The following is an 18,150-nucleotide window of genomic DNA, read 5'->3' as shown; positions in this document are numbered from 1 at the left end:
AGGAAACTCTGAGGTGCAGTCAATACTGTCTCCCAGGAAGTCCCCAGCAGGATTCAGCCTCATTTGCCCAGAGAAGTAAGCTATGAACTAAATCGCACTGTACCGGGGTGCCTGGGTGGCTCAGTCTGACTCCTGATTTCAGCTCCGGTCATGATCTCGCGGTTCATGAGTTGGAGCCCTGCATCGGGCTCTGTGCTGACGGTGCGGAGCCTGCTTGGGGATTCTCTCTCCTCCTCTCTCTCTCTCTCTCTCTCTCTCTGCCCTTTCCCCACTTGCACACACACACACACTCTCTCTAAATTAATAAATAAACATTAAAAAAAAGACATTGGACTGTACTGATTTAATTTCCTTCCCTGAATCATTTCTCTCTTTTCCTACCACGATTTCTTGCAATCACGTTCCAAATCACATCCTTGTCCATGGACCTGCTTCTTGGGGGGATTCAAGTCAAGACAGATTCTCCACAAGAGCACTTCTAGGTAAGAACTCCCCGTTAGGTCTGGTTCTCAAACTCAGATCACCAAGTCACTCAAAGTCAGGCTTAATTCTTTGATAGCTCTGCTACTGTTTTCCTTTAAGCACACCTTTCACTGGTGGGGCAGGCAGTTTCCTCCTCTGCTGCCTTGATGTGTCTATGGTTTGCACCTACAAACAGAACACAGCAATCAATACGCCTTTGCAAAGCCAAAGATACGTCATCTTCCAAATTTTCCAGGTGGCGCAATAGTCCAACAGAGGGAGTGAGGGACAAACGCACCTGGTTCCTTTGCTTCTGATCGCGTCTTCTTGTGAGGCGGACACACGGTGCTATGTTTAATCCTGCAATGGTCAGGGCTGAAATCCGGCTCTCAATATCAGAAATCTTAATGCAACAGAAAGACAGAATTGGTAGGCGAAAAAGCACAGGAGGGGAGAATCTTTGTCAAAAGTGTCAGGAACCTCGGGGCATCTGGGTGGCTCAGTCGGTTAAGCGTTGGACTTCGGCTCAGGTCTCGATCTCACAGTTTGTGGGTTCGAGCCCCGCGTCGGGCTCTGTGCTGACAGCTCAGAGCCTGGAGCCTGCTTCCTTTTCTGTGTCTCCCTCTCTCTCTGTCCCTCCCATTCGCCCTCTGTCTCTCTCTCTCTCTCAAAAATAATAAAAAAATTCGGGGCGCCTGGGTGGCTCCGTCGGTTAAGCGTCCGACTTCGGCTCAGGTCACGATCTCACGGTCCGTGAGTTCGAGCCCCGCGTCGGGCTCTGGGCTGATGGCTCAGAGCCTGGAGCCTGCTTCCTTTTCTGTGTCTCCCTCTCTCTCTGCCCCTCCCATTCACCCTCTCTCTCTCTCTCTCTCAAAAATAATAAAAACATTTAAAAAAGTGTTAGGAATCTATAAAGATTAAATCTGCCTTTATGTATACTCATTTACTCAACTTGCTTTTTTTTAAGATTTTATTTTTTAAGTAACCTTTACACACAACGTGGGGCTCGAACTCACAACCCTGAGATCAAGAATCCTGTGCTCTGCTGACTGAGCCAGCCACGTGCCCCTCATTCATTCAACTTCTACGAGGCCCTTCTCCATCTAGTGCCATAGTAAAAAAACAGCATAGGTTTTTCTTTGTAAATTTACATGTCTAGCTTGGTAGCTCCAGACTGTATCAACACCCTTGTCAGAGTATTTCTGGGGATAAATGGAAGCCTGGGGCATGATGGGAACCGTGGCCCAGGGCCTCCTGGCTCAGCCCGGGGGCGGAGGGTGTGAAAGGTGGTCAGGGAAGGCTTCTATAGCAGGCAACACTTGATGTGAGCTTTGAAAGGCAGGTATGGTTTAGAGGCCCTTCCATCTCCCATGACTCCATGAACCAAAACCGCAGAGCACCGGCTCTTAGGAGGGAGGTCCAACAGCCCCTGGTTCAAGTCCGTTTCTTTCACTAAAAGGACAAGTGCCTTGAGAAACTCCCTGTTCTCCCTGGGCCTCTTCTTTCCGGGTCTCAGGGCCCAGAAAGAAGCCTGATCCATCAGGTCCCCAGGGTTGAAGAAGACAACAGTCCCTGCTCCCGGAAAAGAGCATTAGTATGTGCTGCCATCATGCGAGGCGCTTTAAATATGCGACCTCGTTCACGCTTCGCTCACGGACTCATTCGTGAACCTGTGACGCAGGTACCGTGCTTTGAAAGATGGGGAGACCGTGGCTCCGAGGGTAAGTAATACGGCCAACGTTTCACAGCTGGTCTGGGGCAGAGCTCCGGATTCATGCCAACGCTCATGCTCTTGCCACACCGCCACGTTCTCAGAGGATGTGCCGTGGGGGACACAGGAAGAGGCCGGAGGGGGCCGGTGGAGGGGCGGCAGGAGGCAGGGGTCCCAGCCGTCTTGCTGCTCTCCCCACGCAGCCTGAGTGTTACTGGGGTGTCAGGCAGGAAACCTGAAAGGCGGCTGCAGTGTGCGTGACCCCTGCCCTGAGGTCCCCCCTCCCTCCCCTATCCCTGCACTCTCTTGAGCTGCTCACGACACATCTGTCCTTTAAGGGCAGACTACAGGGAGTGTGAGGTTCCTGCTCTGACAGCGGCCCGCAGTTCGGTTCCCGGATCGAGACAAGGTCCATAAAACCGAAGGCAGGGCTGATGCCCTCCTCTGCCAATGAAGGGCACTGATGCGAGTGTCTGCGGGACTGAAGGCAGCACCGACACGTTTCTCAGGAAGCCACACGGCGCAGGCTGGTGAAGAACGTGGCCGTGAGGTCAGAGAGGTTAAAACCCTGGCTCCATCACCCGCTAGTTATTTGACCTTGGGCAAGTGGGATAACCTTTCTGATCCTCAGGCTCCCTAGAAATGAAAGGGGACACATCACGGAGCCCCTCGTGGAGTTGCTGGAAGGATTCATTACAATAAGGAGGTCAAGCGCCAAGTACAACTTTTGGCACAAAGAAAGGCCCGCTGAACACTAGGTATTATTGATAACGTTACTGTAATGTTTAAAAACGTGGAAAAACCAGGCACACTCAAACACAGAAAATGGTAGTTTGGACTACAGGATTTTCTCCCATAAAACACAGCTCTTACAATTGAAGACCGGAGAAATCTAGAAGCAGGAATAACTAATTATCCAATATAACCCTCTCAGACACCCGCAAATAATATTACTTCTGGCTAAACCATTCAAGAAGTTATTTGCTGCAGAGTGTACCCCAGAAAACAAGAGATTTGATCCCGCTTTCTGTAGCTTTATGGCAAACGGATTAAAGGTTAGGTGGCACTTATGGGAAATGATTTGTATTTGGGGAGAGACGCTCTTCAGTCATTCTTGCTGATAATGAATAGTTGGCGGGGCCGTGTCCAAAGAGACCACACCTATAGCACACAGTGTTAACGCACCCACAGGGTGGAGAATGGGCGCGCTCACACTCTCAAGAGTGCTTCCCGCTGTCAGTGGCGGTTGTGATTTTTGACTCTCTAAAACAAAAATCCTGGTTGAAAAAATAATTACCACGCAAGACTGTCATCTTCTCTCTCCATAGGTGGTTTCTACCGACCCCAGTTTTCCTAGGATACAGTTTAGGGATGCAAGGTGTCCATCCGTGAACCAGGGGTTTGTACTGAGCTCACACTGCACGTCTTACCAGCACGTCTCAAGGACCCCACTTTGAGCATCAGTGACTTAGTCCACAATCAATTCTGATCCAGAGTCAGAGGCCACGGGGATATCCGTGCAAGATGCAAACAAGTGTCTTCACAAGCTAATATCACAATGATACTATCTGTCTTACAGATAATATCATTTCAGTTCTGAAAAGGCCATATCTAAATCATCAAAATACTGGTCTGAGAAATCTTTTCTTTCCTTCTTTCTTCCTTTTTTGTTTTTCTTCCTTTCTTCTCTTTCTCTCTTTTTTCTTTTTTTTTTCTTTTTCTTTCTCTTTTTCCTTTGTTTTCTTCTTTCTTTCTTTTCTTCTTTCTATTGTTTTTTTCTTTCTTTCTATTCTTTTCTTTCTTTTTTTTTTTGTTTTTTTCCTTTCTTTCTTTTTTCTTTCTTCTTCTTCTTTTGTTTTTTTTCTTCTTCTTCTTTCTTTCTTTCTTATTTTTTGTCTTCTTTTTTTCTTTCTTTCTTTTCTTTTTTCTTCTTTTTTTTTTCTTCCTCTTCTCTTTCTCTCTTCTCTTGTTCTTTGTTTCTTTCTTTCTTTCTTTCTTTCTATTTTTGTTTTCTTCCTCTTTCTCTCTTTCTTTCTTTCTTTCTTTCTTCTTTCTTCTTTTTTTTCTTCCTCTTTCTCTTTCTCTTTCTTCTTTTTGTTTTTTCTTCCTTTCTTCTTTCTCTTTCTTCTTTCTTTTTTTTTTCTTCCTTTCTTTCTCTCTTTTTTTTCTTTCTTCTTTTTTCTCCTTTCTTTCTCTTTCTCTTTTCTTTCTTTTTTCTTTCTTTCTTCTTTTTTGTTTTTCTTCCTCTTTCTCTTTCCCTCTTTCTTTCTTTCTTTGTTTTTCTTCCTTTCTTTCTCTTTCTCTTCTTTCTTTCTTTCTTTCCTTATTTCTTTCATAAAGAAATCTACATTTTCAGTTTCATTCAGCTATTCACCCCAGTTTTATTCAAAGTGCTAAAGCCATGTCAGATGTCAGGCACTGAAGTTATCGTGTTAAGCTAGACAGCTATAGTCATGTCCTCATGGGGCTCTTAGTGTATAGAGGGGAAAAGGGCATCAAGTAAGTCATCAACCGTGTGATACAGGTTAGGGGAGGGTGGTTTTGAGATGCAATGGGAACCTATATAGCAAGGAGATCTGCCTGTGGGTCAGAGAATTTGTCAAAGAGGAAGGCAACATAGGTTTAAAGAAAATTCTGATATATTTTTTAGAAGGAGGGTTTGGTGGAATCCACCCGAAAGGACAATGCGAGTGTGCTAGGGAGCTGATACAAAGGATTTGCAATAATTCTTGTGGAAGATGGGGTGCTCTCCCCTCGTTCACGGTGGTCCTCCATCTGGGCGGGAGGGGGTTCTTACCTGGAGCTCAGCGTGGTGAACCTGGGCTGCAGCCGTGGCCACCTGGTCCTCCAGATCCGCCAGTTCGGTCTCATCGGTGCCACTGTGGATGCAGCGGGCGGCATCCTCCAGTTCACTCAGCTGGCCTTCGAGTCCATACACGGTGCCTGCCGCCAGGTACACCTGCAGAGGGGGTGCAGCCTTGAGCTCAGGATTTGGAACCAGGACTGTTGGGGTCCCTTATGGGCGCCCAGGTGATTCAGGCTCAGCACTGGGGGAAAAGCCAGGGGATGTCCCCATCTATAAACCTTCTTCACGCTTAAATGGTAGCATGAGGTCTTACCACCCCCTCCCCGTCAACTGCACCTCCCCTGCCTCAACTTTCTGGCAAGAAAAAGCAACTTATAAGTTTTGAAAATCTGATAAAATACTCCAAAGTACATGGCGTCAGCTACATAAGTTGCAAATTTGTCCGGTGATTCAAACAACCAGAATACCAAGACAGAAGAAGCAAAGAACAACTCGTGATGTGATTTTTCCAATAAAAATTTTGTTTGAGGAAAAATAAGACGAAAACAGAGAAGGAGGCAAACCATAAGAGACTCTTAAACATGGAGAACAAACTGAGGGTTGCTGGAGGGGTGTTGGAGGGGGGTGGGCTAAATGGATGATGGGCGTTAAGGAAGACACTTGTTGGGATGAGCACTGGGTGTTATATGTGAGCAATGAATCACTAAATTCTACTCCTGAAGCTACTAGTACACGGAATGTTAACTAACTTGAATTTAAATAAAAATTAAAAAAAATTAAAATTAAAAAAATTTTTTTGCTTGGCATTTAGTAATTGAGAAAAATTCAGAAAACATAAAAGACATGAAATTAATTTAAAACAACAATTTAAAACATGTCGAATGAATTATCTCTGATTGATTACCTACAGCTTGCTTGGAGCAGGTGAAGGGCATTAAAAGGGACCTGAAATTCACAGCAGGAAAATAGTTTATTTCTTAGAAAAAAGCGCGATGTTAAAACAAACCTGTCCACTCTATTCATCTGTCAAGGAAGACAGTTTTTTGAGAGCTACTGAAAATTAAAGAGAGTCAGACAAAGGGAGTAATGTGAGGAAAAATTAAAGGGAAAAAAACGTTGACTCAGGAGTTAATACAGCGATTGCCGTAAAAGTGGGCAAACAGAAGGTAGAATCATTGGAATCATTCAGACCACGGGAGGAGTGAAACAAATTCCCTTCTGCCTACAGAATAACGTGGATGAAATGACCAACAACACCGGATGACTCTGATCTAAAGAAGCTAATTACTTACGAGGGGTTTTTTGAAATTTAATCAACATCCACAAAGCTCTAAGCATGTGATTGCAGCAATTTGGAGTTGATTTGAATGAAAACACACGGTGGTCACACAAGCTCTTTTAACTTGAGTTAAATAAAGCAGAGTTGGGATAAGCCAAGAGCTTGTGCACACAGGACAAGCAAGCGTTTTGCACTGAGCTACACCGAGTGTTGGTGAGTTGGGGAAAGAACACTGAGAACCCCGTCAATTCCTCAGCCCGATTCCTGCATCTCCATCAAAACTGGTAATTTTAGGGGCGCCTGGGTGGCTCAGGTGGTTCAGCATCTGACTTCGGCTCAGGTCGTGATCTCACAGTTGATGAGTTCCAGCCCCTGTCGGGCTCTGTGCTGACAACTCGGAGCCCGGAGCCTGCTTCGGATTCCGTGTCTCCTTCTCTCTGCCCCTCTCCCACTCACGTTCTGTCTTTATCTCAAAACTAAGTAAACATTAAACATTTTTTAAATAATAATAAAAAAAACCTTGGCAATTCTACACAACATTTCAGAGTGCAGCAAAGGCAGGTGCAGGTCCGATGAATGAGCACTGGTGCCACACCAGGCACAATTTGGGCTTGGCTGGGGGGCTTCCGGCACTGACTGGGGTAGTGGGCGTCTGTCGTGTTAAGCGATTCGTCAGTCGCATGGTGGGCCACGAATCAAACGTCTGTTGACAACTGCCATATTTCAGTTTGCCCTTAGTTGTGCATTTCTTGGTCATATGTGAGTATCAGAGAACTTGTGTTTCTAAAAGATCCTCACAGTTTAATAGAAGACATTTATTCTTCGCCTTGAAAACAAGATACACTCCTTTATTGTTTGTCACCTGAAGGAAATGATGAATATTTCAAAGCTATTTGAGGGTAGAAAACCTTAAAAATTAGTCTCTCAAAAGTTCTGAAGTTAAAAGTTTCTCTTCAGAGGGAAAGAAAATTGGGAGAGAGAAAGAGAGGGAGGAAGAGACAAGGAGAGAGGATAAAAGTAAATGTATTTTGATAAGATAATTTTATTTTTTTAATTTTTATTTAATTTTAAGAAATATTTAATTTTATTTAATTAAAAATATATAATTTTGAGAGGGAGAGAGCGAGCAGGGGAGGGGCAGAGAGAGAGGGAGACAGAGGATCTGAAGCTGGCTCTGGGCTGACAGCAGAGAGGCTGACATGGGGCTCGAACTCATGACCTGAGCCTTAGCTTTAGCTTTAGCTTAACCGACTGAGCTGCCCAGGCACCCCTTGATAAGGCAATTTTATTTTATTATTATTAAAAATTTTTTTTTTAAGTTTTATTGATTTGAGAGAGACAGAGACAGTGTGAGCGAAGGAGGGGTGGAGAGAGAGGGAGAGAGAGAATCCCAAGCAGGCTCCTCACTGTCAGTGCAGAGCCCGAACCCATGAAACCATGAGATCGTGACCTGGGCTGAAACAGAGAGTCTGACGCCCAACAGCCACCCAGGCGCCCCTGGATAATTTTAAATATAAACTTACAGTGTTGTACGATGAAACAAAATTTGGAATTATTATTTAAATGAGACCAATAATTTGAACGTGACAATGGGGTTAAACACAACTCGACGTGACTTGGGTCTCAAGAGCCTGGATTTTTCCAGAAACACACAAAACTCAACATCATCACACCCTACAGCTGTATCATCTCAACGGTCTCTTGTTTTGTCTTCAGCATGGTCATCCGCTAACGTTCTTTGTTTTCTCTGCCAAATCAAAGCAATATGAAATAGCTCCAAGCCTCCGAGCTCCCGTATGAAATAGCTCAGTAAGGCCAGAATGTTCGTCTTTTACTCTGTGTTCCCTGAAAGCCTGCTCTCCTGGCACGAGGGGAAAGGGAAGGTTCTGTGGTTTGGCACCGATGCGGGCTGAGTGGGAACTCACCGCCAAGGTGGTGGAGCCGAAAGGGCCCGTGACGGTGATGATGGTGACGACACACATTTATGGAGCCAGGCGCTGAGCCAAGGGTTTGATGTGACATTTCTTTACTGCTCATGGCAGTCCCTGAGGTGGGTGCTATTACAGTCACGGTGTGAAGGAGGAGAACACTGGGTCCTGGAGTTCCGGTGACTTCCCCAGGCCTCGCAGCTGGGAAATGGTGCAGCTGGGATTTGAGCTCCTGGGGGCTGATGCCAATTCCCTTGCCTTTATTCACCCTGTCCTATGGTGGCCTGATACTTAATCTTGCTTGCCATGTTATGTTATGACTTTTTACATTTTGAACTCTGACCTGCAAGTCCTAGAGTTACTGTGGTTATAGATCAACATGACTTTGGCTCTGTTGCTGGGGCTAAAATAACAAACGTTAACATTCTATAGCAGTGGAAATGTTATTCTAATCTTAAGAAAAAGAAAACCAAACCAACAAAAAAACAACCCATTTGAAAACCATGAACCTGGAATTGCTGGCTGACTAAAGGCCCACTTTTGGCGAGAACCAAGGCTCCCATGTTTGTGCAATCTGTGTCTTCTCCAAGCTCCAGCCACTGATGCCCATGACCCCATGGACTGGCTCCTGGTTCAAAACGCCCTTCTCAAAGTGGGCCAGGGGACGAGAACAGGTGTTTCATTAAGGAGGAACTTGACCTAACTTTGGTCTCAAGAGGCCTTGTGGTCAAAGCCTGTAGGATGAAGAGAATGAAACATATTTCTTTGCTGCAGGACTTCTTGGAGTCTTTAATGTGCTAATCCGTATCTCAACGATCCTAGAAAGACACTATACGGATTGATCAAACCGATTTGGTCTTATCGCATCTCGTCAGACTTACCTTCCATGAAACACATTCTAGAGAACTAAGGCTAGACAGGAACCGATAGCAATTCTTTGCTTGCTCTCGAGGGCAGAGGAGCACCTGATGAGCCAGGACCATCTCCAGGGCCACAACCTCTCCGGTGCTGTAGGGGTACCCGAGAGCCTTGAGGAGGAGGACCGACAACACCCTCTGCCCGGTCCCGGATTCTGTGGCAGAGCTGGGGCCCCTCAAGGGGAAGTCCCCCGGTGTCTCCAGCCACTACCTACGCGACGGATTTGGTGTTGCCAAAAGTTACGGGGTAGTGCGAAAAGGGAAGTTGGGACTGTCCCTCTACTGCCTCTGTGCCGGGAATTACAGGGTGCCCCAGGCTGTCTGGGAGTTCCTCAAATGGTGGCAGTGGAGGGGTGAGGCAGCTGACTCATCCCTCCTACTCATAACCCTGCATAAATCCACAAGATGGCCTCTGTGGGGCCCTACTGCTCACACCACAGGTCTGAGAATGGTCATGCCCGTTCTTCTGTGGACTCCTAGATCCATTTTCCACTCTTCTCTGTCCCACTCTGTTCTCAGGCTGCCCTGTGTGGACCTCATCACCCAGGCCCCCTTGCGGGTTGGGCCGGTGGGAGACACCACCAGGAGATCAAAGGCAGGAGGAGAAAGAAGTTAGTCTCCCTTCCCCTGCTCCCTCTCTGTGTGGGCTTCTTGGTGACAGCTCCCACTAGGGGGCGATCCCCCAGGCTCCAGCCCTCCCTGGGCTCCACTGCCCAGGGGTGGTGACCGCTTGCCCGCCTCCCCACCGACTGCTACTCCCTGGGGGCTGCAGCATCCCTGGACCTTACCCACACTTCAGATTGTAGTCCCTTCCCGAAACTTGCCTTTCCCAGCCAAGTCCCTGCAGGTACAATGGAACCCTACAACCCACAGCTGTCAGCGAGAGCTTCAAACACAAGAGACGCAGGCACGCAATCCAAGGGACTGAGCTCCCCTGGTGCACAGGGGAGGCTGGGATTGGCCCGAGGATCCCCCTGCCTGCAAGGGAGCCAAGAGCTGATTTCACGGTGCCCAGCCAGGCCGCAGGTGAGAAGTGTCAACACAGAGAGACTAAGGGAATTCTGAAGTCCCCAAGCCCTACTCTAATTAAGTGGATTAACAAGGCACCTTGTGAAAACAGGAGATTCGCCATGTGAACGACATTTTTTTGTTATCGGAGGCAGCTCTGAAACCTTCAGAAGTATTTTTGAAGGTGAAACATTCTCGAGCCAATGTTCTCTTTCATTTCTGAGTCCCCGGGCCGGTCTGCGGTGGCCAATGTTCAGAAGGTGACAAGAGGTGTCCCCGTTGCTATTTCTGACCGTCCCCATCCCTGAGCACAAAGGAGCCAGGCAGCGAGAAAATGAGGAACGTGGGAGCCGCTCTTTAGAACACAGACAAAAGCCCCAGTTTAATTAAATCACTGCACCCAGAGGCCGGTTTAAGAATCTCCCTGCCCTTCTGCTGCTCCGCTGAATTCCATCCTGGAAACCGCAGAGCCAGACCCGCCCAGGGCTGTGATCTCTGTCTCTAAAGAGATAAAGAAAACAGCCATCCCTTCTCTGACTCAAAACCCAGAGAATTCAAAGGAACAGCTATGGAGTTTCTTCTGAGGTGCAGTTTGAAGAGCTGGATGGGGGGAAGGGAGGAGGAGGAAGAGGCAGTTAACTCTTGGGGACCAGGAGAGGCATCTCCCAGGACCGCGCAGGGGTGAAGTAAACTACAGACGCTGGGCAGGGGTGAGGTGCACTACAGACGGCGGCCTGCAACGCAGTCCCTGCTGGGGTTTGGGACCTCTCACATGGGCGGCTAAGTGGATGTGTTTTGAACTGAAAGTGCTAAGGAACCCCAGGAAAGGAGACATAGCGTGTAATAAAAGGACGTTACAAAATGAAACCCCCCACGATATCCCCCTTGGAGGGCAAAAAAGGCAGGCTGTCTTCGCTTTAAGTGTGTGCCACGGGAACCCACGGTTGTCATTTAAATCTGAAAATTTCACGCACTGTATTTTTTTTTTTTTTTTAAATACAATACCTTGTAAAACAAACGAACAAACAAAAACCCACGCCCCTTGCCTGGTGAACCATATCTTGACTTTCACTTTTTCACTTCTATGTGTCCAGGGGATTACGGCCACTGTAGGACCATCAGCACTGAGAGAACCGTATTATAGACGTATTTAAAGAACAGAGGCCCGACGCGTCAGAAGCAAAACATTTTTTCCGGAAAAAAAAAAAAAAGAAAAAAAAAAAAGGACTTCATTCATCTGAATCTTCTATCAGGTAACCACATTCTTTGAGCACCTCTGTGTCAGGCTCTGGGCAAGGGCTGGAGCTCGTGATGTGCAGGACCCTGGTCTTCAGGGATTTATACACCTGATTCCTAATCTGGGGGCGACTGCACCTCCGTGCATCTCCCTCTCTGATGTTTGGCAACATCTGGAGACATTTTGATGGTCACAGTTAGAAGGGTGCTGTTACCGGCATCTCGTGGGTAGGTGCTGGGGTGCTGAACATGCTCTACCGTACAGGACGCTCTCCCCGCCCAACAAAGAATTATCGAACCCAAAATGTAAGTGGTGCCGATCTAATGGGGACAGACGAGTGGACAGAAAGGGCAGCCAAGTGACGTTAACTGGCAGACAGACCTCTGCTCAGGTTTTGTGGGAATTCAGAGGGAGAGAGTCTTTACCTTTTAAGATAAAGCGACTATTGGCACTTTTTTTTTTTTTTAACCTGGAGGCATTCTGATTTGTCGTTGTTGCCACTTTCTGCAAAAATTGCCTCTACCAACCGGTCCTGATTTCTGGGAGCTGCATTCCTGACAGCGCCCCAAAATCAGGGTTGGTTCTTGCTGGGCGTGGGAAGATGGAACCACCCGACTTCATTTGGTATCTGATTCATGGGCAGGGCTCTGCCAGCTGGTGATGGTGAGTGTGGCCCAAGGGGCTAATGTTCCAGATCTCTCTGTGTCACCCCCTCGTCTGAAGGGTTGGCAAATTCTCATCAGACATTTCTGAAAACGCTCGGCGATGAGCGGGGATACCTATATGGAAGAATCTGTTCCCTCCATCCTTTCCTCCCGAGGGAGGCTAGAAAAACGCCCTACTGGCAAACAGACCTGTAAGCTGGGCAGACCACTTGTGACCTAAGTTCCGCGGGCAACCACGCCCCTGCCCTGCAGTGGCACTGGCAGTGCCCCACCTGGATCCTCCCGGGGCCCTTTTGTAGTTTCTGCATCCCCCCCCCCCCCCCCCCAGCTTCAGTGTGCCTGGGTTCCCACCCGCTCAGCCCTACACACCAGACCGCCTGGGGCTAGTGTAGACAGAAGTGTCTACATTTGGCTTGCTTGCCAAGAGACCGAAGTGCCTGCTGGCTGGGTAGAAAAAGCCAGTTCCTTTGGCTCGCGTCAAGACAACCCTGAGATGCAGCTAACACCCCAGGGCTCCCTACAGGTCAAAGCGACTCTTGGTCTAAGGTCACACCTTTGCTTGACCCCTTAGCTTTCCCCAGTCCTTCCCCGCTCCCTGATGAGCCTCCCTGGGGGAGCACTTCCGAAAGAAATCGCCTATCCTCTCCTCAGGGTCCGCTTCTGGAGGACCAGGCCTGACACCCTCCCTGAGGATATACTTGCTACGTTGTGTGGCGTGCATGTGTCCTTGCACTGTCTGTGACGGGTCACAACGTCATCAGTTTCTTCTTATGTTTGCCCGAGACAGGGAACACCCACACCGGCTTACGTTTTCTTCCAGAGAAGTCAGCTGTTCATCCAGTCTCACTTGGTCTGTCCCAAGAGGAAATGTCCCCTTCTCTCTGTCGGGAGGGACAGGTGGGAACTCCCAGGGCCCTGCGGACTCTGCTATCAGCTCCTCGGTGGCGTTGATGACTTTCAGGACTTCTGTGGAGATGTTGCAGAGAGAAACAGCAGAATACTTCTGTTTGGCCCAATAACAGAAGGGGACAGAAGACAAGAACAGCACATTAACAATGACAAGGGAATTCCACATTATCTGGTGCTCATCATGAGACTTATTCCATCATAACACATAAACATCGCTGTGCCGAAGGAACGAGAAGCTAAAAAAAAATCTACACAGCAGGAAGGCGCCTGGAGGAGGCCTGATTTGACACGGCCTCGCTTCTGGGACTCACATGGGGTTATTTGATCCCTCGAGAAGGAAGGAGACCTCAAGCCGAGGCTACCACATCTTCGGCCCACTGCTGGTGGTTTTAGACGCATCACCTCACTGTTTGCATGGCATTCTATGTCCTCAACAGAACGTCAGTCACAGACTCTGTCAAACCACATCCATGGTGTGGTCTAGTAGGTCTGGACTGGATGTTAAGAGACCTGGGCTCCAGATCTGGTTCTCCCTTCATCTGGTGCTGGGATCTCGACCAAGTGACTTCGTGCCTCTGGAACTCTGTTTTGTCATGTGTGGAATGAGAGTGGAAGAGTTTCCCTGAAGGGTTCGGTAGCCCCCCGTGTGTTAGCTCACACACACCTCTTCTCCAGCCCATTCTCCCTTGCTCTCCTCTACCACAGAGGCGGGACAGAGCACTCCATTCGCCACCCCTCTGTAGCCAGGGGCAGGCATGTGACACAGTTCTACCCAGTGAGCCCGACAGGAAAGCCTGCTGAGGGGGTCTCTAGCAAAGCTCCTGTTTTCCTAACCCAGTGAAGAGATCTAGCTGATGTTCTCCTACCCCACTTCTTTTTCTGTTATCTGTGGCTGAAAAGATTCCTTACCGACGTAAGTCAGTTCCTGCTTTTACATTCATGGCTGAAAATTACAATCAGGATCTGGGCCAAAGTCATTGATGGAGCAGGGGCACTTCAACCACCAAGAATTATCTGCATCTTCAAGTTCATCAGGACATAGAACATCATTATAAGCTGGAGATCAATGTTTCTTGATAGTAATGGCATCTACCTATGATCAAGTTTATTTATCCTATCGAAGGGTTTGTAAATTGGAACTCAAATATTGCGGATGCAAGTGTGTGTGTGTGTGTGTGTGTGTGTGTGTGTTTACCATTTACCAGTAAAGTGTTTCAAGAAAATCTGGAATTTTAATCCCTTTGGTACCTTCTAAGGTACCCTTCTGACTCACGTATCCTGGCCAAAATGTTAATGGCAGCTATGGCTTGATTTTGCAAAGCCTGTTCCTCCAAGCAGATGATGCTACTGCAGGTTTTGTTTTGCTGGAGGATTTTTTTTTTTAATTTTTAATGTTTATTTACTTTTGAGGGTGAGAGAAAGAGTGTGAGCAGGAGAGGGGCAGAGAGAGAGGGAGACACAGAATCCGAAGCAGGCTCCAGGCTCCGAGCTGTCAGCACAGAGCCCGACGCAGGGCTCGAACTCGTAGACGGTGAGATCATGACCTGAGCTGAAGTTGAATGCTGAACCGACTGAGCCACCCGGGCGCCCCAGAGGATGTTTTGACACCCTTCCCAATTCACTAGGGAATCAAAGTGTTTGAGTGACAAATCAGTGAGTGAGTCCACAGTCTAGAAACTGGCTCTGGCCTTCCATGCACATGGTCTCCTATCTGTCAAATTTTTGTAGGCTTAGGGCACCTGTGATAAGAGGGCCCATCTAGCCCGTCCACTCCACAACAGCTGCTTGCCTGACCCAACGGCCACACTCCTTTCGGTTTAAGGGATTTGCTATAAACCCAAACAATTCGGTCTGCGGTGTCAGGAGAAGGGAATGGAAGGGAAAGTACACAGACCCAGTAGAATAGGGCCAGCAGCCAGTGCCAACTCTTTATCTGAGGAGGGACTTGCAGGGGCTACCCCGCCACTTTCCAGGACGCTGGGACTTGCCGTGGCACAAGGCGAGGATGAACGGGGCTCGGCATGACTTTGGCACGACACGGCTATACCACTGTCGGCTCGCGTCCGTTTCAGAAGAGGCAACGTTGTAGGTACGAAAGCAGATGCGTTGCCCTGCTCTTAGCATGTGAGCTCGTGTTTAGAAACTCTGCCCCCTCTTTGGTAGAAGAGGTGTCCTTGTACAGTTTTTTGAAAAGAAAAACGTATGACTAGGAGACTCCGAAGAAGAACAAAGGACCACAGCACAGTAGGAGGGAAAAGTGTGAAGATGGACACACGTCCCCAGTGGGCGCAGGGTCATTCAAGGGCCAGGGTTATTGATGGGAAGTGTTTAAGAGGTGCTTCGCCAGGAAGGGTTATCTGCATCCTGACTCCGACTGAACATATCGCGTCAAAGCTGGGCATCCATGTTGCTTGGCGGCCACTGTTCCATTCCATCCATAAATAGTGTTGTTTATTCAGCCACAGGGGTTGCACGCTGGAAGCCAAACATTGCCCAGGGGTATGCTTTTGGGTTTTTTTTTGGACGAGAATGCCTTCCTTGAGACATGTACTTCCCAGGTCTCTGCAGTCCCCACATGGCTCACCCTACATATTTCACTGGGGGTGGTCTGTGGTGGGCAGGCTCTGCTCTAGGTGCTGGGATCAAGCAGTGGACAGTGGATGAAGTCCCTGCCCTCGAGGCACACCTCTAGTCCTACCCCCGCCACTGGACGTGCAGACATACTTTCCTGTCCCCTGAAGGCCGTCTGCATGTGCCGCTGAGTCAGAGCATGGGGTCCCCGGTGGCCGGTCTGAGGACAGCAGCCACAGCTTTAATGGGAAGATCTGTGGTCTGGGGGAAGCCCCGGGAAAGTTCAGAAGCGAACTAGCTGCCAGCTGGGGGAAGTGGCCAAAAAGAAAGAAGAAAGAAAGAAAGAAAGAAAGAAAGAAAGAAAGAAAGAAAGAAAGAAAGAAAGAAAGAAAGAAAGAGTATGAAAACTGGACAAGATCTCTCTGGTTGGTGAGCCAGTCGGCGGGACCACTGTCCTCTGTCTGGTGGTGAGCTCTCCGTGGGCAAGTGCAAACTGGAAACCATCAACCCCGGCAGGGAATCAGGTCTACTTGTCCACTACAAAGGGCTGACGGGGCTTTTTGCTTGGATGTGGGGGTGGGTGCGAACAGTGTGTGGACTGGAAATTAAGATACCTGGGATTTAATTAGCCACATGGCAGGAGAGGGGCTCCAAGCCTCCCTGCTCCTTGGTTTACTCGCTGGTCCAATTAAGGAGACCAGAAGATTTGGTGCAGGGCTGACACGGACTTGTTATGTAAATGTCCCGCTCCCTGCCCGGTCCAGAGTTAAAAGTAGAAAGCACCTTGTACAGTTACGTTAAATAAAGCTAGATTTAGCACTGGACGGGATCTTGTTCAGATGAAAAGCTGGTGTGGACCCGGGTGCTGGCAGGGAGCCCCATGTGTGGGAGAAGTGAAGAGGTAAAGGACCCTCTGCTTTATTGCTCATAGCCCCAGAGAGCCGAGCTGAATGGCACCAACAGAACACAACTGGAGAGCCCAAAGCGAGCTACTGCGGTGGCTGATGGTACTCCAGATAGCAATTATAAGATGGGTCCAGTGTGACAGTTTCATGGGATCAAATAGGGAGAGGTGAAAGTGTGGACATTAGCCCACAGAGTAGGGACAACTTCCAAACGGGAAGGTGGCCTCACTGACACTTGGGGCCAAGTCCCCACAGATGACAGAATGAAAACGGCCACGCAGTAACAAATTCAACCTCCCAGCTGTCAAAGAGATACAAGTTAAATGGCAAATTGTATCAGGCACCAGATACCCGTGCGATTCCCATTTAAAATGCTTGTGTGGGGGGCCCCGGATGGCTCGGTCGGTTAAGTGTCCGACTTCGGCTCAGGTCATGATCTCACGGCTCATGGGTTCAAGCCCCGCTGACAGCTCAGAGCCTGGAGCCTGCTTTGGATTCCGTGTCTCTCTCTGGCCCTCCCCTGCTCATTCTCTCTCTCCTCTCTCTTTCTCAAAAATAAATAAATAAACATTAAAAAAAATAAAAAAAATAAAATGCTTGCGTGGGCCATCATGACTTCATGGGGACTTCATATGGAACATCACATCCATCACGCCGACTTTGCTACCTCTGGGGCTGAAACAAACAGTCTACACTCGGGGTACAGAGAGGGTGATGAGAAACTCTCCGGTGCCCTTGATCGCTCACAGCAGCAGCAGAACAAGCAACCTCAACAAAGACTCCTGTTTCTTGTCTGCCTGTAACCTACAATAGGACCGATGCAGACCTTTCAGAAGGTCCCGCTCGAAGGCGGGAGTCCTGCCACGGGGGCCATTTCAATGGCAGAAGAGCAGGTCAGGACCCAAGTCGTAAACCCCAGCATCCTTCTTCTCTCACTAGGGACTGCAGAGATTAGCCTTAGTGATTTCTCCCTCCTGTCCCCACACACTCCCTATTCAGATAACACATGTTCTGGAACAAATTCCTCCTCCATTTACTCTTCCTTAGAAACTGCTTTCCAAAGGCATGCAGACTGCAGGGTGTTGCCAGGAGGAGATTCTGAGTCTGTGGAGTTCTACGGAAAAGATGGTTTCCATCCTAACCATTAGCTATTCTTGCTTATTAGCAACCCTTGCAAACTCTCCTGAGATTTTTCTTTTTTTTTTCCGGCGTCATCATTCATTTCAAAGCTTTATGCTGGACAAAGAAATGCAGACTCATTTCAAGCTGGAACAGACAGGAATGTTCCTTACCAGAATACCCCAAGCTTGCCAACACGCAAAGAGCGGGGGTGCGTGAAACGCCTGGCTTAATCCAGAGGGAACGCTGTGGATGCCAGACGGCTGATTCTGGCCCCAGTTCTACCCATGTGCATGCACGTGTCTGCCTGCCTCGGCTGGGCCAGAACAGACCCCATGGCTGGCCGCGTGCGATGAACTGGGGTGTGACAGAGGCCTGGGGTGTCTATTTATTTGACTTGATATGAGTCTTACGATGATCTCATCGAATACAAGGTCGGGGGCGGGGGGAAGCTTTGAGGATTAAGTTATATGTACAGGTATCTGGGGCAGAGGAGGAATTTTTCTAGTTTGGGAACTGCTCTGAGTCCCATCATAGGAGCAGAAAAGCTAAATTGGCAGAAGCCGAAAGGACAGTGACACCAGGGTGTTTGTGAGATATGGAGGCAGGCGGTACGCTTTGAGGTCCGTGGGT

General features: G+C 48.4%; 1 protein-coding gene across 4 annotated transcripts in view; it reads right to left on the bottom strand.

Annotated features, from left to right (window-relative positions):
* Positions 1–18,150, bottom strand: part of LOC115523343 (myosin VIIA and Rab interacting protein) — a 373,872-nt gene that overhangs the window by 10,266 nt on the left and 345,456 nt on the right. For 3 of the 4 annotated variants that reach the window (XM_030329285.1, XM_030329288.1, XM_032594649.1), the window contains exons 12-15: positions 12,822–13,016; positions 4,971–5,132; positions 761–865; positions 588–648 (exon numbers count right to left, since the gene is read on the bottom strand). In XM_030329285.1, coding sequence (XP_030185145.1) covers positions 588–648; positions 761–865; positions 4,971–5,132; positions 12,822–13,016 — 523 coding nt within the window. The remainder of the gene's footprint in view (positions 1–587; positions 649–760; positions 866–4,970; positions 5,133–12,821; positions 13,017–18,150) is intronic. The other variant, XM_030329290.1, reaches the window with a different exon arrangement.

Source organism: Lynx canadensis, chromosome C2 (genome assembly GCF_007474595.2).
Source record: "Lynx canadensis isolate LIC74 chromosome C2, mLynCan4.pri.v2, whole genome shotgun sequence".
Classification (NCBI taxonomy): Eukaryota; Metazoa; Chordata; class Mammalia; order Carnivora; family Felidae; genus Lynx; species Lynx canadensis.
This window is presented reverse-complemented; position numbering and strand designations above follow the sequence as displayed.